At 57.1% G+C, this 26375-nt stretch overlaps 11 protein-coding genes across 11 annotated transcripts; 5 read left to right on the forward strand and 6 right to left on the reverse strand.

Annotated features, from left to right (window-relative positions):
* On the forward strand, positions 1–3039 carry K452DRAFT_281351 (uncharacterized protein; the record flags this gene model as incomplete). Its single annotated transcript, XM_033539492.1, has 2 exons — positions 1–2298; positions 2353–3039. The coding sequence occupies exons 1-2, from the start codon at positions 196–198 to the stop codon at positions 3037–3039; spliced, it is 2790 nt and encodes a 929-aa protein (XP_033391277.1). The 5' UTR covers positions 1–195.
* Positions 3040–3539: 500 nt separating this feature from the next.
* K452DRAFT_330153 (uncharacterized protein) lies at positions 3540–4257 on the reverse strand (the record flags this gene model as incomplete). The annotated part of the gene is made up of 3 exons (XM_033545100.1): positions 3540–3714; positions 3787–4178; positions 4231–4257. 3 exons carry the CDS (start codon positions 4255–4257, stop codon positions 3540–3542), a joined length of 594 nt encoding a protein of 197 aa, XP_033391278.1.
* A 286-nt stretch (positions 4258–4543) lies between these two features.
* Positions 4544–5328, forward strand: K452DRAFT_293121 (uncharacterized protein). The gene is made up of 4 exons (XM_033541504.1): positions 4544–4576; positions 4649–4667; positions 4729–4822; positions 4905–5328. Exons 1-4 carry the CDS (start codon positions 4561–4563, stop codon positions 5232–5234), a joined length of 459 nt encoding a protein of 152 aa, XP_033391279.1. The 5' UTR covers positions 4544–4560; the 3' UTR covers positions 5235–5328.
* A 168-nt stretch (positions 5329–5496) lies between these two features.
* Positions 5497–7806, forward strand: K452DRAFT_172908 (uncharacterized protein). Its single transcript, XM_033535819.1, has 3 exons — positions 5497–5948; positions 6013–6497; positions 6595–7806. Exons 1-3 carry the CDS (start codon positions 5838–5840, stop codon positions 7715–7717), a joined length of 1719 nt encoding a protein of 572 aa, XP_033391280.1. The 5' UTR covers positions 5497–5837; the 3' UTR covers positions 7718–7806.
* Positions 7807–12596: 4790 nt separating this feature from the next.
* Positions 12597–13618, reverse strand: K452DRAFT_193356 (uncharacterized protein; the record flags this gene model as incomplete). Its single annotated transcript, XM_033535882.1, has 3 exons — positions 12597–12776; positions 12850–13152; positions 13226–13618. Coding segments are annotated over 3 exons (876 nt in total), but the record flags the coding sequence as incomplete, so codon positions are not given.
* A 413-nt stretch (positions 13619–14031) lies between these two features.
* K452DRAFT_239162 (uncharacterized protein) lies at positions 14032–15005 on the forward strand (the record flags this gene model as incomplete). Its single annotated transcript, XM_033537704.1, has 2 exons — positions 14032–14489; positions 14543–15005. 2 exons carry the CDS (start codon positions 14032–14034, stop codon positions 15003–15005), a joined length of 921 nt encoding a protein of 306 aa, XP_033391282.1.
* Positions 15006–15197: 192 nt separating this feature from the next.
* Positions 15198–16326, reverse strand: K452DRAFT_330156 (uncharacterized protein; the record flags this gene model as incomplete). The annotated part of the gene is made up of 5 exons (XM_033545101.1): positions 15198–15370; positions 15426–15496; positions 15563–15593; positions 15703–15932; positions 16055–16326. The coding sequence occupies 5 exons, from the start codon at positions 16324–16326 to the stop codon at positions 15198–15200; spliced, it is 777 nt and encodes a 258-aa protein (XP_033391283.1).
* A 1408-nt stretch (positions 16327–17734) lies between these two features.
* On the reverse strand, positions 17735–18739 carry K452DRAFT_239144 (uncharacterized protein; the record flags this gene model as incomplete). The annotated part of the gene is made up of 2 exons (XM_033537703.1): positions 17735–18471; positions 18583–18739. 2 exons carry the CDS (start codon positions 18737–18739, stop codon positions 17735–17737), a joined length of 894 nt encoding a protein of 297 aa, XP_033391284.1.
* A 301-nt stretch (positions 18740–19040) lies between these two features.
* On the reverse strand, positions 19041–20725 carry K452DRAFT_239165 (glycosyltransferase family 1 protein; the record flags this gene model as incomplete). Its single annotated transcript, XM_033537705.1, has 2 exons — positions 19041–20620; positions 20680–20725. 2 exons carry the CDS (start codon positions 20723–20725, stop codon positions 19041–19043), a joined length of 1626 nt encoding a protein of 541 aa, XP_033391285.1.
* Positions 20726–21349: 624 nt separating this feature from the next.
* Positions 21350–23648, reverse strand: K452DRAFT_293129 (uncharacterized protein). Its single transcript, XM_033541505.1, has 5 exons — positions 23219–23648; positions 22792–23164; positions 22397–22743; positions 21889–22347; positions 21350–21824 (listed from the first exon to the last, which is right to left on the reverse strand). Exons 1-5 carry the CDS (start codon positions 23372–23374, stop codon positions 21786–21788), a joined length of 1374 nt encoding a protein of 457 aa, XP_033391286.1. The 5' UTR covers positions 23375–23648; the 3' UTR covers positions 21350–21785.
* Positions 23649–23762: 114 nt separating this feature from the next.
* Positions 23763–26375, forward strand: K452DRAFT_293130 (uncharacterized protein). Its single transcript, XM_033541506.1, has 4 exons — positions 23763–24191; positions 24242–24835; positions 24885–26267; positions 26330–26375. Exons 1-3 carry the CDS (start codon positions 23802–23804, stop codon positions 26166–26168), a joined length of 2268 nt encoding a protein of 755 aa, XP_033391287.1. The 5' UTR covers positions 23763–23801; the 3' UTR covers positions 26169–26267; positions 26330–26375.

Consider the following 26375-nt stretch of genomic DNA (forward strand, 5'->3'; position numbering starts at 1 on the left):
TTTTTCCATTTGATAGGTAGTTCTCTCAAGAATGCAATTCACTACTCGAGTATAAGCCTCAGGCATCAACGCGGGGCAAGGATGAGGGGCAAGCCGCGCGGCAAAAGCCCGGCAGAAATTTTGATTTAGCAGCAACATTTCGGGCTCACAAGCCTCTCCCAACTGCGCAGCGCAAAAACAAAAAAAAAGTAAACAATGGCTGACGCGTTTCTGAATTACTACCGCGGCAGCCTGCCCGCCGAGCTCGCGGCCGAGCTCAGCGAGCCGTTGAACGATCTGGAGCAGGGCAACTTCGAGGCCGTCTTCAAGCACGAGCTTGTGCAGGTGCTGCTGGGCCACCAGGACGACCATCTTACCAGCGACATCGCCCAAGACAACTACCCTCTGTGGAGTGACTACATCTTCCGCCGCATCGGCGCCCTGCTGCAAGACGCAGACAACGCCGCCTTCCGCCACCATCTTTTTTTCCTCGTCGGTCTCGCTTCTCTCTATGCTTTCCTGCAGTCCAACGTCACTGGCCCGCCGCTGCCCTTTGTCTCGGCCAAGGCCCTGCTGCCCGAGCAAGTCGTTTCCGACGCGGCCAAGCTCGCCGCAGCAAGGCAGAAGCTGGTCCTCTCGCTCGGCGTCGACGGCGAGGCCGCGTACCAGCTCACGCCCAACGTGGAGCTGTTCTGCCTCGCCGACGCCGTCATGACCAGCCCGGCCGTCGCCGGCATCAAGGCCGCCACCTGGGCCAAGCTGCGCGTCGACTTCCTGCACCAGCGCCTGCTCTCGGAGATTGCCCCGTCCCTGCAGGCTGCCATCTTTGGCGAGGTCGAGGCCGTCGCCCTCGACGTGCTGGCCGATGACACGCCCGCTGAGTTCCGCATCCCCTTCTTGCTCGAGCGCGCTACCATCTATACGCACCATGCCTTTGACAAGAAGGCTAGAGAGGACCTGGACCAGGCTGCCAAGGAACGCGGCTTTGCGTTTGCGCTGACGGGCCTTATGGGGAAGCGCACCAAGTGGCAGCAGAAGGAGACCAGTCAGCTGCTGGTCCTGGCTCGCAGTGCTGGCACTGAGGCCGAGGGCAAGGAGAAGCAGCCCGCTACCGAGTCTACAGAGGAAGCGGCTGTTCAGCCGAAGAACCTGGATTTGAACGACGACACCCTGCTCGAGTCTATTTCCTTCTCGGAAAAGCCCAAGTCGACGACGGACGTCGTCAATGAGAACGCGCTACCTGAAAGCCTTGCCTCGCTCGACCCGTCAGACCAGCCAATGCTCAACCCGCTCGACTCCATCATCCTCCTTTCTCTGGCGTCGTCCATCACCAACACTTCGCCTGCGCACGGCCTGACGAGAGAAGAGACGCTCCCGTACGCCACCCGCGTGCTCGAGGGCGGCAGCTCCAACTGGCAGGTCTACACGCAGGCTCTGCTGGTGCGGAGTCGCATCGAGGGCTACCGCTCGCGCACCATGGAGCGCGGCCTGCTGCAGCTGCAGGCTCTCGTCGACCAGATCATTGCAGACACGAGCGCCGAGGGCTCAGTGCCCACGGGGCCGGGCGGAGAGGGCTCCACCACGACGTTCCTGCCAAAGGCCAAGGAGGGCGAGGCCGCGCCCGTCAACGAGCGCCTGCGCTACGTCTTCCAGCTGGCGACGCCCTCGCGCTGGGAGCTCGAGTCGGAACTCGCGGCGCGGTGGGTCAGCATCGGCGGGCTCCGGTCCGCGCTCGAGATCTACGAGCGCCTGCAGATGTGGGCCGAGGCGGCGCTGTGCTGGGCGGCGACGGAGCGCGAGGACAAGGCGCGCAAGGTGGTGCGGCGGCAGCTGTTCCACGCTACCAACGGCAACGACGACGCGCCCGTCGACGAGGAGACGTGGGCCGGCGCCGCGCGCGACCCCGTCCCCGCTGACGCCCCGCGCCTTTACTGCATCCTGGGCGACGTGGACAAGGACCCGGCCATGTGGGAGACGGCGTGGGAGGTTTCCGGGAGCCGGTACGCGCGCGCGCAGCGCTCGCTGGCGCGGTACTGGCACTCGCGCAACGAGCTGACCAAGGCCGCCAGCGCGTACACCAAGGCGCTCAAGGTCAACCAGCTCAACCAGGCCACGTGGTTCGCGCTGGGGTGCGCGCTGATCGAGCTGGCGCAGTTCGAGCGCGCCGTCGAGGCCTTTTCGCGCGCCGTCCAGCTCGACGACACGGACGCCGAGGCCTGGAGCAACCTGGCGGCGGCGCTGCTGCGCCTGGAACCCGACGTCGCCGCGACGACGACAACGCCCTCGGCCGCCGCCACGCTGCCGGACGAGGAAGAAGACGTCGGTGTCGCCGTGGCGCAGGAGCGCCGCCCCGACCCCCAGCAGCACAAGAAGGACGCGCTGAAGGCGCTCAAGCGCGCCGCGAACCTCAAGTTCGACAGCGCGCGCATCTGGGACAACTTCCTGACGGTGGCGGCGTCGCTGGCGCCACCCGCCTACTCGGACGTCTGCGTCGCGCTGCGCCGCGTCATCGAGCTGCGGCGCGACGCCGAGGGCGAGACGGCCATCGACGCGCTGGTCCTGGACCTGCTGGTGCGGCACGTGGTCGCGACGAGCGAGGCGTACGACGCCGCGCAGCCGGGCCTGCCGCGCATGGTGGTGCGGCTGGTGGACGAGGCCGTGGTCCCGCTCATCACGGCGAGTCGGCGCCTGTGGCAGACGGTGGCGCGGCTGGCGCTGTGGCGGCGGAAGCCGGCGGCGGCGCTCGAGGCGCACGAGAAGGCGTGGCGGGCGGCGCTGGGGCGGCCGGGGTGGGAGGGCGCCAGCGCGACGGACGCGGCGCGCTGGGCGGAGGTGGTGGAGGCGACGGGGGAGCTGGCGGACGCGTATGAGAGTTTGGGTCCGATGGAACGGACGGAGGGCTTGAGTGCTGGGGCGCTGGTGGCCAAGGATTGGCGCTTTAAGGCTAGGAGCGCGGTCAAGGGCGTTATGGGTAGGGGAAGGGAGTGTTGGGAGGGGACGGAGGGGTGGGAGGAGCTGAGGGGGAGGTTGGAGGAGTTGAAGGCTGCGAGGGGGGAGTAGGTCGTGTTGACTTGCTGTTAGTTACATAAGTATACATACGTTCGTATATGGGAAAAGGTCTTAGGATGGCACGCTTCGTAGGTAATGCATTTTGGTTGTTTATTCGTTGGTAGGTACCTACCTTACCGGTGTGGGGATTGCTGCAGAGGTACATACATATGAATGAAGCTCCGCTGTTACAGTCACTAAATAACAGTTCTCCGGGTCGCAGCGACGCGGGCAATTATCTGAGAAGCGTTTTCAACCACGGGTGGAAAATAGAACGTTTCGAGCGCGTAAATAAAGTAAGCAACAGGCACGCCTTATCGCGCCGGAAAACGCCTAGGTGCACATATACCTATCCAATCGAGAAAACAGAAAACCCCACACGCCTGCCCACCAGCACGCCCCACGTCATTGTCGGGGTATCAGGAAGCCGTTGTCACAACGCCGTCAGCACCATAGTCCCACACGCCACTCCAAAGCCCTTCTCTCTCTTTTTCGCTCGCTCGCTCGCTCGCTCACAGCGTGTCCCAGAAGTACTTTGCGTAGAAGAAGCGCGAGAACTTGGGGTCGATGTTGACGACGTGGACGTCGCCCTTTGCGGCGTTGCGGATGACGGCCTTGTTGTAGGCGCCCGAGACGGGGTCGGCGTCGATGTCGATGCCGAGGGAGCGGTAGACCTTGAGCTTGAGGCTGTGCGGCGCGCAGTGTGTCAGCGTTGGCGATTTGCTTTGGGTGAAGAGAGGGAAAGGAAGGAAGACATACACAACAGCATCCTCCTCGCTCATGCCGACGCGCTCGCCGCCCTCGACGCCCTGCGCGTCCAGCTCCTCGGCCTGCGCGCGCAGCATTTCGAGCTCGGCCTCGAGGCGCTCCTCCTCGATCTCGAGGTCCGAGACGTGCTTGGCGACGCGGAACTTTTGCGTGTCGAGGCGCAGGATCTCGGCGGCGTGGGCGGCCGGGTTGTGCGCCGACGTGGTCAGGCTGTGCTGCGATTGCAGCGAACTCAGCTGCCGCGACAGCTTTTGCAGCGTCGCTTTTTGGTCGCCGAGGTGGTGCGACCGGAAGGCCGAGAGGTGCGTCTGCGACGTGCTGATTCGGGAGAGGGCGGAGCGGTCGGGCGCGATGTTGAAGTTGGTGGCGCATTGGTGGATTAGCTGGGGTGAGTTAGTGGGGGGTTTGTGTGTGTCGGTTGGGAGAGGGACATACGGTGGCGGGGTCTTCGTCGAGAAGCATGGTTGCGGTGGTATGGATATAGTATGGGTTGGTTGGTGGTGGGTGTGTTTAGGATGCGGGGAGCAAGCAGTATAGTATCTACATGGACACACAAAGTCGTGGTTGGCAGGGCGACGGTGCCACGTGCTGCATTAGAGTGTCGGTCGGACTCGGTACGTCAGCGCGGAGGGCACGTCTCTCTCTCTCTCCCGACCGGTAACCGGCCTGCAGGCGACAGAACCTATCCCGCCAGATTCACGACTCACGAACTCACGACCCCTCCCCCGGCCTTACCTCTTTTTTTCCTCCCCAGCCGTCGACGATATGCCGTCGCTTCCATGTAAGCAAAGTCCTCTCCCTGCCCGGCTCTCCTCTAGTCGGCCCTTGGCCTAACTCGCCTGACCCTCACCAGATGCCGCCGACGCGGAGAGGTGAGCTCCCGCCACCAGACACGGCGACCAACCGGCCCGCTAACCTAACCGCTGTCCGCAGTCCACTGAAGCCCGAGGAGCTCCAGGTCCTCCGCAGCCAGTACGAGAAGGAGGGCGAGTTTGTCGGCCTACAGACCAAGTTCAACTACGCCTGGGTGGGTTTATGTGCGCGCGCGCGCGCCCCTCCTGTCAACGTCGCCGTCGTCGCCCCCCCCGCTAACGCCCAATTGCTCGCAGGGCCTCATCAAGTCGAACCAGCGCCCGGAGCAGCAGGAAGGCGTGCGCCTGCTGTCGGAAATCTTCCGCAACAGCCCCGAGCGCCGCCGTGAGTGCCTCTACTACCTCGCCATCGGCAACTACAAGCTGGGCAACTACGCCGAGGCGCGCCGCTACAACGAGCTGCTGCTCGACCTCGAGCCGGCCAACCAGCAGGCCAGCGACCTCAAGCGCCTGATTGACGACCGCGTGGCCAAGGAGGGCTTGATGGGCGTGGCCATTGTGGGCGGCATCGCCGTGGCGGCGGGCTTTGTGGGCAGCATGCTCATCAGGAGCGCGAGGCGGAGATAGGTCACACGAATGCCATGATGGGGGGCTGTTGTTTATTTTTAATTTAATCCTTGGGCGTGTCTCGTTTGGCGTTGGCGGTTGTACGATAAGGTGGTGGTTTTATCAGAGTGGAAGGTTGTGGAAGGCGGGAGAAGGCAAGGCAGCGTGTGTCAGCTAGTTGAGAGGGTCGAACCTAAGAAAGAACAAACTCCTGCTGCCGCTGACCGCGGAGACCCTGACTCGCCCGGCTTGGCAACGTCACCGATTGCGTTTGTCGCCTTTTGGCTTTGGCCTTTGCTGTCACTCCCCAGCAAACACCTTCCAAGATCCACGCGACCTACCCACCTGTTCCTGTTCCTCTTCTGCTGCACCTCCTTGTCGCACCCCGCCCCAGCCTGCACCACCCGACCCCGGCGCATGATATAGCCCGACTGTCCCACACACCACCTATCGAACCTCCTGCTACTAGAGCCTCGCGACCTCACTCCACTGCCGCGCCCCATTTGTTCGCTTCGCCACTCCGAGCCAGACGTCGACGTGGTCCTTCCTCTCTTGCTCGACCATACTTCCCTCTGCGGGGCGCTTTGTACTGAGCCGACAAGCATCGCCACCCTCCACCCCACAATGGCCGACCACCAGCGTGAAATGGTCTTTTGCCATGAGTGCGAAAACGAGTGGTATCGCGACGAGCATGGCTTGGCCTGCCCGGACTGTCGCTCTGAGTTCATCGAGATTGTGAGTCGCGCTCCTTGGCCCCGCCTGCGGGAGAATCCCAGTAGCTGACGCTGTGCGCCTCTAGATTGAAGCCGAGCACGATCCCCGCGACGACCACCTCAACAACCACGACGACGAGCTAGAGGACCTCACCGCAAACCCGTGGACCGCGCCCGACCCTGATGAATCTGTCCCCAACATGCCCGCTGGCTTCCACCTCCAGCGCAACGGCCCCAACAGCTACGCGATCACAGGCACATGGTCCACGACCTTTGGCGGGCCTGGAAACAACCCAGGCGGCCAGCCTCCGGCGAACCCGCTGAACCCGCTACTCCGCAACTTCACGTCCATGATGCAGGGCATCACCGGCGCCACGGCACCGCGCAGCCCTCCGCACGGCGAGCAGCATGAAGACCAACACCAGGAGGGGCACACTGAGCCGGGTGCTGCGCGCGAGGAGACGAGGCATGGTGCCGGCCCGAGATACACGTACACGTCAACCGCCAGGTTGTTCCCGCGTGATGCGAACAGCCCCGGTCCCCATGTCCCGCCGACGGATGATCTGCATCAGTAAGTTTTTGGACTAGCGGGGCAGCCTTGCGCAGCTTTCACTTTGCTTTTTATGTGCGATGCGCAAGTCATTCATGGTTCTAACGGTTTTGTCTAGCGTAATCGCGGGCATTCTGGGCGGCGGTGCCTTTGGACCTCCTGGATTTACACATGGCGAGGGCCCGAGATACGACGATCCTTTCAGTCCTGGTGGTGGAGGCGGTGGTGGAATGCCTCGCGGAAATCCTCTTGCCACTCTCTTCGCCTCCATCCTGAACCCTCAGCTGGCTGCGCATGGAGATGCTGTCTACACACAGGAAGCCCTTGACCGGGTCATTTCACAACTGATGGACCAGAATGCCACGGGCAACGCCCCTGGTCCTGCATCGGCCGAAGCTATCGCAGCGCTCCCCAGGAAGGTGGTCACCCGCAAGATGGTGGGCGCCGACGCACCCGAGGACTGGCCCGAGGACCAACTCAAGGGCGAATGCAGCATTTGCATGGACGAGGTCCCCATTGGCGAGACGGTGACGGAACTCCCCTGTTCGCACTGGTTCCACGGAGCCTGCATCGAGGCCTGGCTCAAGGAGCACGATACCTGTCCGCACTGCAGAAAGGGTATTGAGAAGAAGGAAGAGGGCCAGGGCAACGGTGGTCCCGGCAACAATGGCTCGCCCCGTCCATTCGGCGGTTCAGGGTCTGGAGCTGGTGGATTCGGAAGCCCATCTCCCGGCGCGGGCCCTAGCGGCAACGACGGCGGCTTCGACAGTGGTGGATTTGGTAGTGGCTCCGGCAACAACGACTTCCAGACTGGCAACATGCCGAACATTCCCGGTGGATGGCAGGCAGCGACGGCACCGACGCCCGAGATGCGCCCCGATCTGAGCCCGCTGGCTAGAGCGCTGATCCTGGCGATCCAGAACCTGGAGCCGGCACACCGCGGCGACGGAGGCGCACAGATTGCGTTTGTGGGCCCTGCCCAGTATGCTCATTACCAGAACCTGCACCAGCCCAACTACGGCGCCGACGAGGACTTTATCTTGCTCCGCCATATTGTGCGGTCGCGGGACTTGCACCAGCCACAGCCGAGACAGCGCAGGCGCTCGAGTCTGAGGGGTTGGGTTGCTGGTGGTATGGGCTTTGGTAGCAGTAGTGGTGGGGACGAGTTTAGTAATCGGGAGAGACCTGGGTTGGGGGAGAGGATTCGCCGGAGTTTGTTTGGGGGCGCGAGTACGACGTGATTGGATTGGATTTGTGAAGATGGGAAGGAGTGAGTGCGTGAGTGGGTTGGTGGGAGGTGCATTGCATGAGGGTTGTCTGATTGAGTGATTGATTGATTGATGACGATGATGATGATGGATGGTTGAGGTGGATAGAGGGAGGGAAGGAGGGAGCGAAGGTGGTGTTGGTTGGTTCGCATGGGCGCGGGCGCGGGCGCGAGCGTGGGTGTGTCTAGGATGAATGAATGGATGGGGTGGGGTGTGGGGTGTAGGGGGGTTCAGGCATTTCTTCTTGATAACGCTATGGCTATGGCTATGGCTAAGCTTCTTTTTTTGCTTCTTCATTTCTCGGTTGATTCTTTGGGCATGCATGCGTGGTTTTGGCTCGTCTTTCCTCCTCGTTCTGGGACCAATTGTTGGTTGTGTGGGTCAATGATGATGGCTTGATGATGTTGATGTTGATGATGTTGGGCTGATAGATAGACTGGGCTGTATTGGATTGGGTGATTCGTGTGTGGATGTGGGTGTGAGTAGGTTAGGTGTGAATGGGGTGTGGAAGGGGGTGTATATGCTGGTAGACGAATCATACGTGATCTATACGGCCTGACGGTGCGGTCTGGTGCTTGATTGCGTGGGCTGTGCTGTATACGTGGTAGCTCTAACCCTCTATGCTTGTTTTCCTTGATTGCTTGTTTGCTTGCTTGCTAAGGTGATCGTGTCGATAAACAAGGAAGTAGATAGACAAGGAGGCAGGCGTATACGAGACACATATATAGCAGCACCCTTCTCATCGATACATTCCCTTGACAAGTGCTTAACGTTAAGCAACTAAGGGGGCTTTCATCAAGAACAGTATGGTCCAGTATCCCCCCTCCCGAAGGTTCTACTCGTTACTGAACTGAGATAACGCTTGCTTTGCTTGGTTTTCTAGACCCGGGCATGTAGGGGATGGGATGGTGTTTATCGTTAGGACTCTTTGTTGGTGGGGAGGAGCTGCGGGTGGTGTTGGTGGTGGGTACCTATAGTTCTTGTTGGTGGTGTCAGGGTACGATGTGTGTGGAAATGTTTAGTGGTTGGTGGTTGTTTAGGTTTATAGTATAGGTAGGTACGCGCCCTCTATCCGCTAAGTAAACTCGCTAGTGGTTACTAGATGGAGAGGTGTTCGGTCGCCGAACATGTTTTTTTGGGCTCTAGTGCCTGGGTAAGGCGTGTCTTATATAGACTGTTTGGAGGTAGGGCTGGATTGCGAGGCTGTTGGATGGGGGCTGAGCGGGTGAATTATAAAGAGGATTTTTGTTCATATGTATACTTAGATGTTTACTTTCTTAATTCCTTTGATCTGCTAATTCTTCTAAGTAGGGGAATGAGTGACCAAGCAAGTGAGTAACTGATCAACCAATTCGTGAGATTCCATCTGAGCGGGTTTATATACGGTAGTTCAGTGTCTGGTTGTTTAATAGTTTAGTCAAGAAATCGTTAGGGATAAGGCAGGAGTGATGATTTAGAAGGAGAGTCGGGATGGGCGATATAATTATTATATGCTGCTCTTGACCGGCACATCTACCGTACTCTTGTAAACTGTGATATATCGACCTACGCCTAAGAAACTCATTTTTTAATACACTGTTAAAGAATAGACCAGTAAATTCGTTGGCGTCGCATTTTCTCAGTACTTCTGGTATGATCATATCATGCCGATTACGCTGGCGATGATCCGAGGACTCCGATTAACACGCCGGTACTCCCTGAAATGACTACAATTGTGACAAGCTCGTTGCATCCGACTCATCAAACGATGTGGATGGAACATTACAGCAAGACGACGTCGTGTTTAGGCTCCGGCTTCCCGTGTCGAAGCAGCCAGTCAAGCCTGCGCCTACACCTGCGCCTGCGACTGTGCCCTCGGAGTGATGGAGGATGAAAGATGCTATACTTTATCAGGTATTTTGTTGATGACGAGTGACAGCGGGTCTTGTTGGTGGTAGTGGCGGGAAATGGCGCAATGGTTGTGCGTCCGCGGCTCTTGTGAGTTGTGGCTCCTCTAATATGGCCGCGACCCGGTTGTCTCCGACTCTTTTCGATTGCGGTACTATTTGCTGGCCATTGTTTGGAAGCTTGGATTAAAGACCTGTAAGGATTCAGTTATAAACAGTACTAATATCTGATAGTGAATAACTGTTATGGGGTAAGAGGTAGACCAGGATGGAGTGACTTGACTACAAGAGGAAAAGTCGTCGTCCGCGCCGGAAAGGTTCATCATCATTACTGTCGCCATCGTTGAGCTTTGGAGAGCTTTTCGGAGTAATATCTAGCACTCCTAAGTACAAGTCCGGCTCACTGCTGGATGGAAGATCAAATTTGGTGAATCCCTACCATCAACTGAGGTATGTAACTTCAGCCGCAGAGATAACGGGGGACAGTCAGCTCCATCTCACTTACGTACACACGTACAGGCGTTACCCTCTGTATCCGCTTCATTCTCTTCCCTATTTTTTACATTCGCAAAAAACAACCGTTACTTCCCAAAACCAAACCACCATAGCAGGAGTAGCAGCGGCTCACTTTGGATTTAAGATGCCACGCGATTCAGCCCAAGAAGCGGGGTATAAAGGACATGGGAAAGAACAAAGTACACTGATCGTTCTCCAAATCGTTGCTTAAGCCATCCATAGGGCAATCGCTCCCATGCGCAACGACCGCCAGACTAGCAAATGCCTAATCCCACGCTTTTAGTATCCACTGCGTTGGTACTCAAGCCGGGCTGCAAGAAGATATCACATACAACCACGATCTCCCGATGGTGACAAACAACTCCAACAACTATTGCAGACGAACAGCGTCAATGGCAACTACCATCAACAGCCAAACAGCAGACCTAAAAAACGATTTACCAGTGCCGATGGCCAAGGTGCCGTTGACCAAACCCTTCTTCACCCACAGATTCTTGACCATCATGACGCGAGACCCAATGAGCCAAGTCCAGCTCTTGGGAAGGAAACACACGTTCTGTTCCTGTCCATTCACGACGGAAGTTCTCTTCATGCAAGCCTTTTATATGGCTACTAGCAGGTACGATGCGTATGTACATGACAAATCAACTAAGACTTCAGTTTAGGTTTTAGAATGGTGGAGTGTAGTGTAGGGACTACCGAAGCAGTAGGCTCCGGGTAGTACCATTGTGGCCAGCTGCTATACCACAAAGCACCACTCGCATGTTGGAAGAAGATGTACGTACGTACCGTAAGCACCGTAAGCACAGTAAGCTTCGTGCACTCGGGAGTGAGATGTAGTCGACACTCCCAGGTGCGAACCGCGGCACACCGTGTACAAGCAACCTACAATTCTTCAAGCCAACAAAGGAACGAACAGTAGACAAAGGAGGCATACATCTCTATCTATTACATAGGTATTTAGATAGCTAAATACCTACCTACGTACCTAGCTACTTTCAGTCTTCGTTTACTTCGTATGCGCTCACACATCTAAAACAAGACCCATCTTAGCTTCAACTCCCACTCCACCCACTACCCACCACAGCCACAGTCGCGACACCCGTCTCATCTCGTCTCGTTTCAAAAAACGAGCAAAGTCACTGGTCGCGCCCAAGCCCAAACACGCGCATACGAATACGGCAAAAAGACGCACAGATCCCGCCCCATCCGGTGTAATCCCCGCCCTGTAGGTCAACCAACCTTACCCAAAGCCAAACAAATATCCCACCCGCCGCGCCGCGCCATGCAAGCAATCAAACAAGCAAGCAAACAAGCATGAAATTTCAAATCTTCAATAAAAGAAAGACGAGAGAAACGGCGAACTGGAAAAGCGAGATAGACGAGAGAAAAAGAGAAATAGAACAATAGAAACACCGCTATGCATTGCTAGCAAGTCGAACGGAACCGGAGACGAAAACGAGAAAGACGATTTTCGAAACAAAGAGAGAGAGAAAAAGAAAATTGATTATGAATCCAGCTGGATACTTGACCCGAAGACCTGCAACAATGAATGCTTATACAGGTCTCTCCACGAGATCATGCTCTGCTCTTCAACTGCTCTAGAAGACGGCACAAGGAAACAGTAGGTAATCCCGACGTCGTGGCCAGTCCATAATGTAAACCGGCGCATCTTCCGTATTACACAGACGTATGCATGCGTACTCCAAGTCAATCTTGCTGACGGTGCAGTCTGAGCTCTAATTGGAATAGTCGTGCCGCGTTACTTCGTTGAGATGAATCGGAACTTCTAAGGAAGTCCGATATTAAGAGGTACGTATTTTCTTTTTAGTGGTCAACGGTAGAAAGTTTTAGAGACGCCCGACGGATACTCCGCTTTTACATTCTTGCCTCGTAGCAACAACGCCAGCCTGACAAACTCGCCATCGTTTCCAGAGGCGAGAAGAATCAACAGCTGACATTCGTTTCCGACTAGCCTGATCAGGCGCTAAGATGATGCGTAGTCGGAGGATCGAAAAGGCGTAAAACTTGATGTTGCAGCTTTCTAGAACCAGTGTCGGGGAGGCTCAACCCGCTGCAGGCTTGAGCATAAAGAGATTCTTGGTCCGGATAGATAGACCTGCTGACAGGACGGCCAACCAAGATGCAGACAACCGGAAACGCGTCTCGCTGTGGTTCCTTGGAAGAGTTGCAGAATGTCGTAATGCGGACGTGGCAAGCCAGAAATAGGTTAGGTAGTCGCGGCGCCACGCGCTGTCGCTCGGCAAAAGTGAACCGATATAGCCGCCCTGCCGTCGGAGCCTGAAAACAGCCGACACGCAGAAAAATGTTATACCCTTGACGGAAGAAAAGAAGAAGATGGTATTCTGGGGGTATAATAATAACGATTACAAAGACGTAAAGAACACAGGATGAAGAAGAGGGTGCTACCTGGTCACCTTTTCCACGATTCTTAATGTGGACACAGCAAAGGTGAATAACCAGGTGACGAGCGAAACGAGGATCACGGCCGTCAGCGCCTTCTGCTTACCGCAGACAGCAGGGTCATAACAGGTCCGTTCTTGTTGCGTAAGGTCGGCACTTTGAGTGTTGACGCATGCCCAATTTGAGTCAGTTAACGATTGGAATGCCTGATTCACAAAAAACATCTGTTAGATCAGTCCGTTCCCAAATATCACGAGCAAAACCACAGGAATGACCTACTATACTCAAGTTGGCAGAGTCGAAAACTATGAAGGCCAAGTCAAGGAAAATGAGCCTCAATTTTTCCGTAGGATCTCGTAAGCCCAACGGCTGAGCTGCATATTCGTCATATGTGACATAGCACAGATAAACGATAGCAATTGCATCGACAATAATGGCCAAGTACGTCGAAGAGCCGGCGCTGCAGTAGTTGCGGTGGGTGAGGTGGAAAATACGGCCGGCAAGTCCTAATGCGGCGGCGGAAAAGACGAGGACGTTCATACGGATAATGAGAGGAACATAGGGGCTGCGCATGACGGTTTTCTACGTGGGATTTAGAATCGATATGCTCAATCGCACGTAGCACATGTGAAGGGCGCGCCACAGGACATCTTACATGGAGTTTCGAGAGCCACCCCCGCTTCTTCTTGGAGATTTGCTTTTCCAGTTCGGATTGGTCAGGCTCGGCAGGCTCCCACGGCGCGTCGAGGTCGCCCATGTTGTTCATCATCCATTCGCGCGAGACGATCTCCGAGTGGCCGGTCGAGGGCGGGTGGTACTGTGACGCAACGGCAAAGTTGCGCCAGCGAGAGGCATTATCGCTGAGCGGCGAGCTGGGCAGCGGAGGGAGGCGTTCGCGAGCATAGTCGAAGCGGCGGCCGGGCGCGGCATTGGGCCGCGGGGAAGGGAAGGAGTTGTGTGAAGCCGGGCGGACGCTGCACGGAGTACGGGGTAACAAGGCCTGGCTGGAGGGGTCAAGGTCGTCGGAATCCTCGACGCTGCGCACCCAGGCTGCCGCGAAAAATGTCAGGCTTAGCGTTGCTGCAAATTGCGCACGGGATTATTTACGTGGTATAGTCCGGGGGGGTTCGTCGTGACCAACGGTCATGGCGGACGTGCCGGTACTGCGGTGCGACATCCACGACAGTGGGAGCGAGGGTAGGGCGGGGTCGCGAGCGAGAGGCGTGAGAGAGAGGCTCCGGCCGGCAGAGGGAAAGGTAATGATGGCCCTCGGGGGGGCTGGGAAGAAGTGAGAAAGTCGGGGCCTGAGGCGCACCGCCGGCGGATCGAAGTTGCTTGTCGCAGATCATACGCGCGAGCCAACCGGGAGATTGCCCAGGCAATGACGTTTTTGGCGAAGCGAGACACCGGAAAAGTCGCGTCCGCCACCTGCACAACCCCGACATCTCCCCCGCTGCTACCATGCGCCTCTTCCTGCTGCCAATCTCCACGCGGCGCACCCTCATCTATTGCGAGCGCAAGACCACCCACCCCGGCGGCCAGAGCTCCTACCTCGACAAGGCCATCGACAAGACCAGCCAACTCTGGTCCAACTGGGAGAAGACGCCCCACGACCAGCCGCTGTGGAAGGGAGGCTGGAAGCGCACCGTCACCGTCCAGGGCAACCAGATTCTGCGCCGCATCCCTTTCCAAGAATGGGGCCTGAAGACGATACCACCCCTTACAAAGGCCCGCAAGGAGGCTGAGCTCGAGGGCAAGGAAAAGATCGAGATTGTCTTCCCGGGCCTATTCTTAAAAGAAGAGCGCGTGGGAGGCATTCTGCAGCAGCTGGCTACTGAGCGGCAGTCTCTGCACAAGAAGCGGCTATGGTGGAGCATCGTCGGAATGCCTATTTCCGCCCCGTTCGCCCTCATCCCCATGTATGTGCCCACACGGCGGTCAGGGCGCACGCAAAAGGCTAATTATAGTACAGAATACCGAACATCCCTTTCTTCTATCTCGTCTTTAGAGCGTATTCGCATTGGAAGGCGCTGTCGGGCTCGAAACACCTCGAATTTATCATGAACAACAGTCTCATCAAACACAGTCCCTCGCGTGCGCTGGACGAGGCTTATGCGGCGGGGCTCATTCACCCAACGCGGCAACATTCGCGAAACGCACAGGCTCCCAGCAGAGAGCAGGCCGAGGAGGTCGCGCAGATCGTTCACAAGCAAACGAACAACGAGACGGAGGACGTGATGATGCTGCAGCGGTGGAACGGGAAACTCCTGGCCGAACGGTTCCAGCTTCCGGAAATGGAGGTTGAGATTGAGCGTGCGGTGGAGCAGGTCGAGAATTCGATCAAAGCAAAGGAGGAGTTGAAAGAGGAAAAGGAGGAAATAGAGCGGGCTACGGAGTATCCCGAAGATGGCACCAAGCCCCATAAGAAGGATTGAGTGATGGATGCTTGGGCCTGTTGTATATTAAAGTCTGTGCGGGCACAGGCTTCACGACTGATGTGTACGACGTACGTGCTGTGTATGTAGTAGGTATGTATATGAGTAGCCGACTGACTCTTTGTCTCTATAAAAATTAGATTTCCTTATGACCCATGAATCCTTCACCATTGTTTTATTTTATTTTTTTCTTTACAAAGCATTGTATCCGCCATCGACCTCGACGGCAGAGCCCGTCATCCACGTGTTGTCCTCGCTAGCCAAAAATACGGCTACCTTAGCTACGTCGTCGGGGAGGCCGAGCCCGCGGAAAGGGTAATTTCTATCGTCTGTGAAAATTGTTTCGGTCATAGGTGTCCTGAGGTCTGCGTGATGATCAGATCATGCTCCTTCGGCCTTTGCTCGTTTCGACAAACTTACACCCGGGACATATAGCGTTACAGTGGACTCTAAACGGCGCGCAGTCCAAAGCAACGCTTTTCGTGAGGCCACTGCACAAACACTCGATGTCAGCTCTACAAGCACCCGCCACAGTCAGGTCACGCCGGAACACTCACACGACAGCGTGCTTGGACGCGGAATAAATCGCTACGCGCACACGAACCATCAGCCTCTGTCTTACACACGTGGGCCCGCGCCCCAGCACTGTCCCCGCATATAGTATAGTCCCCCAATGACAACAACGACAGCAACTCACCAGTCGACTGCTTCCCGTGGAGGCCGTACGCGTCCGCTATGTTTATAATCCAGCCCCGGTCGCCGCTCGGATGCGGGTCCTGTTTTATCATCTGCGCCGCCGCGTACTTGCACCCCAGCATGACGCCGCGCGCATTAACCGCAAACGTCTCGTCCCACGTCTCGACGTCGGCCTGCCAGATGGGCCGCGGATGCAACAGGTCGCCCGGCACGCCCGCGTTGTTGATATATCTGTCGTGCCACACTTAGCAACAGCTCAACCAGCTTTGCTCCCCATATCTCCTTCCCTTCCCCACACACCACAGAACCAGGACAAGTTAGAAGGGGAAAAAAAAGAAAAGAAAAAAACCTACATATCAACCCTCCCAAACTCCGACACAGTCCGGCGAATCAGATTCTCCATATCAAAATGCGACGTCGCGTCCGTGCGGACGAAGCGCGCGCGCCCCCCGTTCAAACTGATAGCCTTGGCGGTGCTGACCTTGCCATCGACCGACTCCTGCAAGTCCGCGACTATGACCTGCGCGCCCTCGCGGTGGAACGCCAGCGCGATGGCGCGGCCCAGCCCCGACGACGCGCCCGTTATCACGGCGACTTTGTCTTCGAGCCGCTTCGAGGGCGACATGGCTTGCGACGGAGGTTTTGTGTGCGTGGAGGTAGGTGGGCGCGGGAGGGAGTCGCTGGCGGGGGCGGTGGTGGGCCTGGCGGCGGGGGCGACGGTGGTAGTAGTTGCGACGGCGGCGGGCGAGTCTGTCTCTGCCTATGTAGGTCCGGCTCGAAGCTTGTAGCTAGGTGGGTACGGTAGAAAGCAAGCGGCGTTGCGGTAGGTCGTAGCACGCTCTCGTAGCGCAGCGGGACGTAAACGGCGAACGGCGGGCCGACGAGCAGGCGACGAGCGCAGGTAGATACTGTAGCAGTAGTGCGTGCAAACCAAAAAATCAAGACAAGACGCAGACAGACAGACAGACAGACAGACAGAATAAACAGACAAGGCCAGACGGAGCGGCGCATGGGAGAGAAGCGCCACCTATATAAGGAGCGTCCCACGTCCCAGCAAAGGCAGAGCGGCGCGCAGCGCGGCCCTGCGCCATTTCAGCCCAGTCTGGCTCCGCGCCCACAAAAAAAAAACGCCCACCTGCCTGGTCGCGCGCTGATGACACGGCCAACAATGGCCACGGTTGCTCCTCCTCAGGGGGGGCGGACTTCCTCCCCTTCCTCACCGGGACGCTCCTCCTCGACACCGGTCTGTCTAGCCGTGTATGGATACATGGCAGCCCCACCGAGCGCGCCCGTTCATCTCCCCCCGGCTGTCTAGACTCCCACAGCCCTATCTATCCCTGGAGCAGGCACCTAACTGTACCCACCTAGGTACAGCACGCTTCCATCCCGCTCATCGCAGCTCTTGTGTGTGCATGTGCATGTACGTCATACCTACCTACCTAGATTCGAGAAACAGCTCGCGCGCGCGGTGCCGGATCGGCGCGACTCGGGCGCGCCCCTAAGGAGTAAGCGAGCGAGCCGGCCGACGTTCGCGCGGCTGCTGCCCAGGAGCCCTTCCCGAAGGCCCCTCTCGGATCGGCAAACCGCCAGTGGTTCTGTGGCGGACGCGCCGCAAGGATCGAGCTGCTGGCGCCGGGAAGAAGCGAGAATGCGGGGGAGGAGTCTGTACTTGTCCAAGTGCTGGATGGTCAGGAGTCAGGGGCTCTGGCCTGCCTTGCTAGGTACTGCCCAGGGGGGCCCACGCTGTTGGTGCTACTTTTTTTTGTGCCCTGTTTGACTGCGGCTCTTCGCCTGACTGACTGTATCGCTACCCGGAGCAGGAAATTGCCTTGTGAGAAACCCCGTTTCATATTCATTTCGTGACTCGTAAGCAAACGATAGCGACCGAACGTACGTCCAAGCTAGGTAAGAAAGGAAAAAATGCCAGACCGCGCTCTCTGCTCTTTCCGAGGCACGCGGCTCAATGGAGCCCACCTGTGCAGCAGCCATTTTCTGTCATCATCATTGTCATTGTCATCTTCATCTTCGTCCGCTTAAACGTCAATGCCCTCGACCGTAACGCCCTTCTGCCAATCATACTGTATAGTTTTGGCGACCTCGAGAGCCGAATCATGAGACACCATCGCACTCACCAAATACAGGCTCGCATCGATGCCCGCCGAGACACCACCAGCAGTAATAAGGCGCAAGCCACCAAGCTTCATCGATGCGCGCCTAATGACAGACTCGCGACGACGGCCGTCCTTCCAGGCATCGCTGCCCTTACGAGCAATCGACTTGCGGCGACCATCCGGCCGCTTCTTGAGGATGAAGGGGTTTTCGTCCTCGTTCTCGCCCAGCGCAAACCGCGCGTTGTTCACGACGTAGCGCTCCTCCATGACATTGGTGCCTTGCAGATCGCCCTTGCGCGCTGCCTCCTGGCACAGAATCTCCAGCTGCGTGTAGTAGAACGGGTGCGTCGTCGCTGACATGCCCTGCAGGACGCCGGCCTGCGCCAGGAACAGCGACCCCGTGCACACGCTCAGCAGCGTGCGCTCCTTGCTGGGGTCTTTCTTCTGCAGCTCCGCGAAGGCTTTGATGAGCTTCATGGGCTCGTTGTTGGCTTTAAGGATGGGCTCCGTCCCGCCGCCCGGCACAATCATCACGTCGAAGTCTGAGAGGTTGTAGTGCGCTTCTTCAAAGTCCATGTTCGCTTTGATGGTCACGCCTTGCGCGGTGACGGCCTGCTCGTTTTCGGCCGCAAGGACGCAGTTGAAGGCCCTGGTTGTAGCTGCCCAGTTGTCAGCGCTTGGTGATGGAGATGACTAAACTCTCTGGAAGTAAAAGAGCCGGCTATGTTTCCGGGTCGGGGTGCAATGGCATCGAAATAGGTGTTGCTTACAGTCACGTTCGATGTTACCACCGGTGTTGTGTCGGGCCCAGCTCAGGGTCTCAAGCGGACCCGTAAAGTCCAACGTGTCCATGCCCTGATGGAGGGCAAAGAGCACCTGGATCTTGTCCGGTCTGTCGCTGGCCTCTGCAATTACAATCGCACTCATATTGACAGTCAATGAAGTGGACCAGTAGTTGATTTGCGAATTGGGGTGTTGGGATTTTGGGGAATCAGCAAGAGAAAATGAAGTGTGGCACGGAGAGCGGGGAGCTGCCGAAGCGGGAGCCCGGGGAGAGGAGGGCCCTTTCCCCACAAACGCTCTGCTTCCCCGCACTCTGCTTAGCGCCCGTTGGTCACTCCCCCACGCCCCCCTGCTCCACAGATCGCCGCCGTATCTTGTTGATCAGAAAATACTGGTGCCATTGGTATCGAGAGCTCGGTTTCAATCTGCCCCCAAAACCCCTCCTTCACCTTCTCAGCAGCTCCTGGACAAACGCGAACGACGACCGCAATTCTCGGGCTAGCAGCGTCCACTGCGTCCTGATCCCATAAACCACAGCCACAACCGAAGCGCCGCCTAGCAATCCCAGCAAAGTCAAGTCCCAATTCCTTGCGCGCCAAGCCGACATCCTCATATCCGCCGTCTCGAGATGCATCGGCCTGCGCCGCTTACTGAACTCCGCCGTCGACGCGCCCGCACCTGGCACCTCAAGGCTAAAGTGATGGTCATACATGACTTCCTCGATAAGATCAGCACCATGGTGCTTCTTCCTCGCCGAGACGCGCGCAATGTGTCGCATGCGCGTCACGTTCTGCGCGACCGTGCCGCCCTCGTCGCGAAGGATCCAGCGCATCTTGTCAATGACTTCTTCTGTCGAGAACCCCAGTTTATCGAGAGCTAGACCGACGTCCGCGTCCGTCAGTCGCATGCCGTTTTGCGTCTGGTCGAAGTAGAAGCCGAGCGTGAGCATGGGCGTGCCGTGGAAGAGACCTTCATTAGCGCTCGAGCCGCCACCATGACTGAGGAAAAGCACCGTGTTCTCGTGCTCCAGGATGGCGCGTTGAGGCGCAAAGGGTGTGAAGAGCCATGACGGGTGGTTGTTGTCTACAAGGTCCCCTACTGTGTGTTCTTCGCCGACTACTCCTTCACTGCGATTGAATAAGCCCATCTGAGTCTCGTTCGCGGCCCAGATCACACCGTCAATCAGTCCGTCACGCAGAGTCGTGGTTATTGCCGTAATGAACTTGGTAAGGTCCGGCGGCAGAATGCGGATGTGCGTCCCAAACGCCACATAAAGGACTCTGCTATGCGTGTTGTAGAAGCCAAGGAAGCTCTTCTCCAACGGAGGATACTCTTCAGAGAGGATAGGTCCAACAGCAGCAACCAGTGGCGGGAGGTCCTTCGGCGTCTCCAAGCCCCAGAAGGAATTCACAAGGATCAAATAGTTTGGCTTATTGAGCACGGGGAGCATATAATGCACGCCCGCACCATCGCGCATCTTCTTCGTGAACCTCAGGAACCGAAAAATAGCAGGCAGGGCCCCAAGCGGCCGCAACTCAGCGCGCAGTCTCGTCCACAGCGACGCGTGCTCGCTCGTCAGCGCATCGAGCTGGAAGCCCGGCATGCCAGGGATATACGAGACGTTCAGCATGCCATACGGCATCTGCGGCCAGACAACCGCAATCGGAATCCCCAACTGGATCTGGACGTCCCTGGCGGCATCGACGAAGAAATCAGCGACGATGATGTCGGGCCTGCACGCGGGGATGACCTCGTGCGTCAGGTGCGCGTAGTCGGCCGCCCAGAAGCCCTCGACCGTGTGCATGGGGCGCAGCCACTCGTCGGCGTCGACGCGCATGTCCGACTGCTGCATGCGCAGGTAGTGCGCGTCGGAGGCTGCGGGCGGCAGCGACGCGCCCATGGTGTGCGTGCGCGCTACAAAGCTGTAGTCTGCGTCTTGCGTCCATTGCTCTTGCCCTTGGTGCGTCGCGAACTCGATCCGGTGCCCGCGTGCTGCGAGGATGCGCCCTAGTTCCAGGATCGGCGCTGCGCGCTGTTTAGTATCTGTGGTTTGGGGGCTGTTGCTGAGTGTGAGATGGTCGTACCGGCGTGGGTGAATCCGCCGTACCCGACGACGAGCAGTATTGTCATGGGCATATTGGTTGTGGGTAAGAATAGTAGATGGAGATGGGTTAATGTTGTTAGGATAGGTGCGCGCTATTTGTGCCAGTTGTGATGGAGAACTATAATCTGACAAGAAGGCGGTTGCGAGGTGGACTGATCCTAATCCCTCAGCTCACTAGTTAACGGTTGCGCCAAGGGTGGCGGTGCAGTCATATGGGAGTTATAGAGCGCAATGATTGTAGCTGGACGGACAATGGAAGCACAAGGTGACGCAGATATAGAGCAAATCTCGTGATATCCAGGAAACAAGGGTCCAGTTCCGGGAAACCAATCACAGAAGCTGGAGTGAGCCGATCGATCTACCACATACAGTACATCTACCAGATCTGTCACCCGGAGCTTTGAATCCTCACTAGTAGATATATAGGCCACCAGCCCTGTCAGCACCAAGAGTATTTTACCGCTAGTACTACCAAAACCTCTCCAGGCGCCCATAGCCAAGGCATGCGCAGCAGGCCACTATTCTGTCAATTTAGCTGCGCTAATTACACCGGACAGTGCCTACGCACCGGACAGACACCACCATGACACACCATACGCTGATGAAGATGGATAAGTATTCGATTGGTCTAGCGCACCTAGGTACCCACTTCTTCCCACCTACCGCCCGCACACTAGAGACAGTCTCACAACACCAACCACTCTCACAAACACCACTGTTACAACCCCACCTATTAACCATCCATCAAATGCAGCTCCGGCAGCCGTCCCAAAAAGCCGCCCATGCGAATCAGAAACAGAACTCCGCCGTCATGATTTCCTTGCTGCCGAAGGAATGGGGAGCGTCATATAGCCCGCAAAACGGGGCCCCGTTCGTAAAATGAGCAGCCGGTCGCCACCTGCCGCAGGAAGAAGGGTTGTTGTGTTGAACAAAGAAGAGATAAGATTACATGCAGATAAGATGCGAAGCCGCGTCGCGCGGTCTCGGCGCCTTTGATTGCTCCCTTTTCTCGACCGGGAGTGGGCACTGAGACCGGATGTCGACAGAAGAACAAGATCGGGTGTTTACTGATAGTTGTAAATCTTCTTACCGTCTCTTCAGCTCACCAGACAGGTATTCGAGCACCTATTTCACCACGTTAGCGGGGGATACCAAGTCTTTCTCATGCGTCAAAATAGTTCCCACTCACCTGCTGCGGAATAACTCCTTGGTTGACAAGATGCTTGCTCAACCCCTTGACCACCTCAATCTGCTGCGCGGGCGTCAACCCGTTGATTGCCGTCTCGATGACACCACCGACGCTGGCCTTGTGCACAGCAATGAAGCTCGAGTAGTACATGAAGGAGAAGAAGCCCATGATAAACTGGCAATCCATGCGGTCCGTCATGCCGCCGTGGCCGGGAATGGAGTCGCCAAAGTCCTTGATCTTAAAGGTGCGCTTGAGACCGGACGCGAAGAAGCCGCCGAATGGTGCAATGAGCGAGGCGAAAGTCGCAAAGACGAGAATATGGAACTGCATCGGCGCGATGGTTATGGTGCTGGGAATGTGCGTCCAGTGAGGCGGGACCATGGGGAGTTGGTACGTGTGGGGAATGAAGACGGGGTTGACGTCGCACTGGAGACCAGTCCAAAGGTTTGCACCGAGATCCTACGCTAAGTTCAGCACTAATTCGTCACTGGGAGGTTGTGTGTCTCACGTTGACAGGGCAAATGAAGTACTTGGACCGCATCATGATGTTGGTCAAGCCAACGCCGAACAGAATGGTGAAGATCCAGGCTCCGACGAAACCCTCAACCGTCTTCTTGGGCGAGATCTTGATCAGTTGCGTCCTGCCAAAGGTGATACCGCAGATGTAAGCGAAGATATCGTTGGTGATGACTAGAGACACAGGCAAGAAGAACCAGATCATGCCCTCGAAGATGTTGTTCATGATAAAGTGGGCCTGGACCACAATGAGGTAAAGAGCCATGTGCGTCCACGCAAATTGGGTGAATTGGAATTTGTAGTGGCCTTTTTGGAGGGAACCAACAAAGAAGACGAATCCTGCAGCGTATTAGCAACGGAGAGCCATGTGAGAGGGGTGAAACAAACCAGTCACGTAGAGCATGAAGCTGATGAAGCGGTGGTGCGTCGCAAACGGCAAGAGGACCTTGTCGACGAGAATGATGTGCTTGAAGTAGTAAATGACACTCTCGCCATAGAGGAAATACATGGTGGTGCCCAGGAAATACCAGTTCAGGCTTTTGGTGAAGCGCAAGCTCCGGGCGCGACTGGGGACGTTGGAAATGGCAATGACTTCCTTGAAGGAGATGACTTGGACAGCAGTGACAATGATAATGATGTAGATGTGGCCGGCGAACATGGAGCCAAAGAAGGTGGCGATCATGATGAGAGTCCATATGGTGCGGGTGATGAATGTCTGTTTCTTCTTCTCATAGTCGGATTGCGGCGGCGGAGCTTGCTTCTGCTGGGCGGTCAGTCAGCGTGGTCGCGCGCACACAGGGCGCAATGCACCCACCTCTGGCTGCGACAGGGTGCCGTCCTTGTTGGGGCTTCCGGCGTCTGACGCCGTCTCGCTGATTTCCGACATGCTCTGTCGCCGCCCCTTACCGCTGCTGCCGCTGCCCCGGTGCTCGCGGTGCTGGAATTTGACGTCTCTTCTGGGCTTCGTCATGGTCGCGGAGTGTTTGCGCGCGCGTGGGTCGCGGGGGTTCCGGGCTCTTGCAGAATTGTTCCGGCGAGCGTCGTCGGCGTGGTGCCTAGTCGGGCGGCGCTCTCAACGATTTCGCACGAGCGGGCGCGGTCGGCGCAAAGCCGTAGACAAGATGGGTGGGAGGGTGGAAGGTGAGAGGATGCGACGCAGGCGCTGTGAGGGAGGAAGAATGCAGGTGATGTGATAGTAGAAGAAGAGGAGGGAAGAGTCGAGAGAGAGAGGGAGCCTGTTGTTGTTGCGGAGACGATCTACGTCAATGGGGCCAAGCCTGGAAAAAGTGCAGCACCTGCGCGTCGGACATGTGAAGGTAAGGCCGACCTTCTGCCATCATCAATCACACCGCGCCCCATGCTTCCGTTGCTCCCGCTGCTCCCGCGCCCATCATCACATGGCCGAAGACGAGTATACCGATGACGAACTGGACGACCTCTCCGCAGACCAACTGCTCGAGATCGAGACCCTGGCCTTTACCGCCACCCAGCAGCCCACCGTCTCGCCTCATTCAACGCCGCCCTCCGATCATGGCGACCAAGTGATCAAGATCGAAGAACAACCTGCGAGTGCTGTTTACAATGGCCTTCAACAGACTCAGACTCAAACTGCGCCGCACCCCGACCACAGCGGCCAAGTGACCAGTCTCGACGAACAGTCTGCGAGTGCTGTTCACAATGGCCCACAACAAACTCAGACTCAGACTACACAGCCGCCACGGGCTCTTCCGCTCCGCGGGTCCCTGGACACCATGAGCGTAGAAGATTTGCAGGCACGCGTCGAACGGGTAGGTAGTTTGTCCCTCACCCTCCGGGGCGCGCGACTGACTTTGCGCAGATTGAGAGTGATTTTCGCGAACTGTCGACCGCATACGAAAAGAGTAATGGCGCAGTTGGCGTCCTTCGATCCAAGCATACCAGTTTGACGAAGCAGTTTGAGCATAGAATTCTCATGTTGAACAAGGAACGCAACGAACTCGTTGCCAAGCAAAAGGCCGAGCTTGCTGCCTGCAAACACAAGGAAGAACAGTCTAGAACGAACAATCTCTTCATGGAACAGGACATTGTACGCGAAGCTGGCCGGCCGAAACAATCTCGTAGGGTCCAGAAGGACAACGCTGGCAAAACGGTGCGAGGAACGGCTGCCACCACCCCGAAAAAGAATCGGACTGCCCAATTTGGCGATGGTTTTGCTTCTGATGATGTTGTTATGGTATCGCCCAGCAAGGCGCGGCACAGATCGAAGCCGTCAACGCCAAAGCATGGAGCAAAGAGGAAACGCACGGCTGGAGAAGCTAGTCCAAGCAGAACTCTTCCCTTGAGCGAGCCGGCAGAGCCAGTCCAGATCAATGATCCCATGAGCATAGACCTGCCGGAGGATACCTACGGCGCGTTCCTAGAAAACGTAGCAAAAGATGATGATAAGTTCAAGGTAAACGTCATTTGTCAATTCCTCCTCAGACGTGCACTCACTGGTACAGTTCCTTCAAAGGCTTATGAGGCACCGGCCGTTCGGACAGAGAGAGACAACCTTCGAGGCGTTGACGAAATATGCACTTCCTTCCGAGCCCACCCGTTTGCTGTCATCGACTGTTTATGACAACTTGGCACGCTATCGCGGTGATGCCGAGGGGTTTGCGATGCATTATTGTCATGTTCTTGTGTCGCTGTGGCAAGATTGCTTGCGAGAAAGGTACTTTGCGCCGGTGCGCTTCTTTCTCGACAGTCTGCAGTTTGTCCTGGCATTCTTGCCTCTCGAAAAGACAGCATCCTTAGCAGAGGAAGTGGTCCCTGTGGTGCAGAGCACTGCCGACCCAGTGTTGCCTCCTGAGGGAGAAGCCGTGAAAGACTCGTTGATGCTCAAGAACCTCGATGTCCAGAATCTCGATGTCCAGGACCTCGACATCCTGAACCTCGACGCCGGCCCCCAGAGCGAGCTGCGCAAGAACATTGACTTGCTAGAAAGCATTTCCTTACTACTCACAATCGCGCGCAGCTGCGTCGGCTCGTACGAGGCGAAGGCGCTTTTCTGGCAAAAGATGAACGAACACGTTTGTTTAATAACGCTGTGGACAACTCAGCCGCTCCCCGTAATCCAGGCAACGCTCCAGCTTCTCAGCACGAGCCCCACAGACACGACCTTCGGTGCCATCATCGCCCACGCAGACCCCGAAAAAGCCGCCAAAAAGCAAAGTGAACAAGAAAACGAGCTCATCAACCGGTTGATCACTCTCCTCCGGCACCCGCCTACCGCCCCCTCCTCCAACTCCAGCACCAGCACTAGCAGCGCCCCGTACTCGGCAACGACAATCGCGGACCTGCGCCTCTCGACCTTGCAAGCCCTGACATCTCTCCTCCCGCACAAACACGGCGTCGTCCTTCTCGCGAAACACCCCGCCTTTCTAGGTAACCTCCTCCACATGCTCAACTCCACCATCGCTACCCTCTACTCCACCGCGCCGCACACGCCGCTGCACAGCGCCCTCACGCGCGTCATTAACATTGCGTGCCGCCTTGCCCACGCCGTGCTATGTACGTATCCGGAGGCCGCGGACCGACGTTCGCTCCTGGCGGCGGTGCCGGGCGCGGGCCACGCACACTTGGTCGGGTTGACGCGGCTGGCGTTTGCGGAGGAGAAGGGTGCGCTGGAGCGGGGCTGGGAGGACGAAGTTGTGAATATGGCGCATGCGCTTTTGGACGAGTATTTGAGCCCTGATGAAGGTGATGCGCTGATGCGGGTTTTTGGGAGCGGGAAGAGTGCGTAGAGGTGAGGAAGGTAGGTCTGGTGGGGTGATGGATGGGTGGATGAGCGGGACACAAAGTCCGACTGTCGCCTTTGGCTGGTCAGCTGGCTGGCTGGCTGGGTAAGTGCCTCTTCGAACGATTGATTGATTGATTGATTGATTCGTTTAACGTCTATATGCAGTCTGAGACTATGACGGACGGTTCTATCTAAAGAACTAACTAGGGGG

The sequence above is a fragment of the Aplosporella prunicola genome (genome assembly GCF_010093885.1).
Source record: "Aplosporella prunicola CBS 121167 unplaced genomic scaffold K452scaffold_97, whole genome shotgun sequence".
NCBI classification, from domain to species: Eukaryota; Fungi; Ascomycota; class Dothideomycetes; order Botryosphaeriales; family Aplosporellaceae; genus Aplosporella; species Aplosporella prunicola.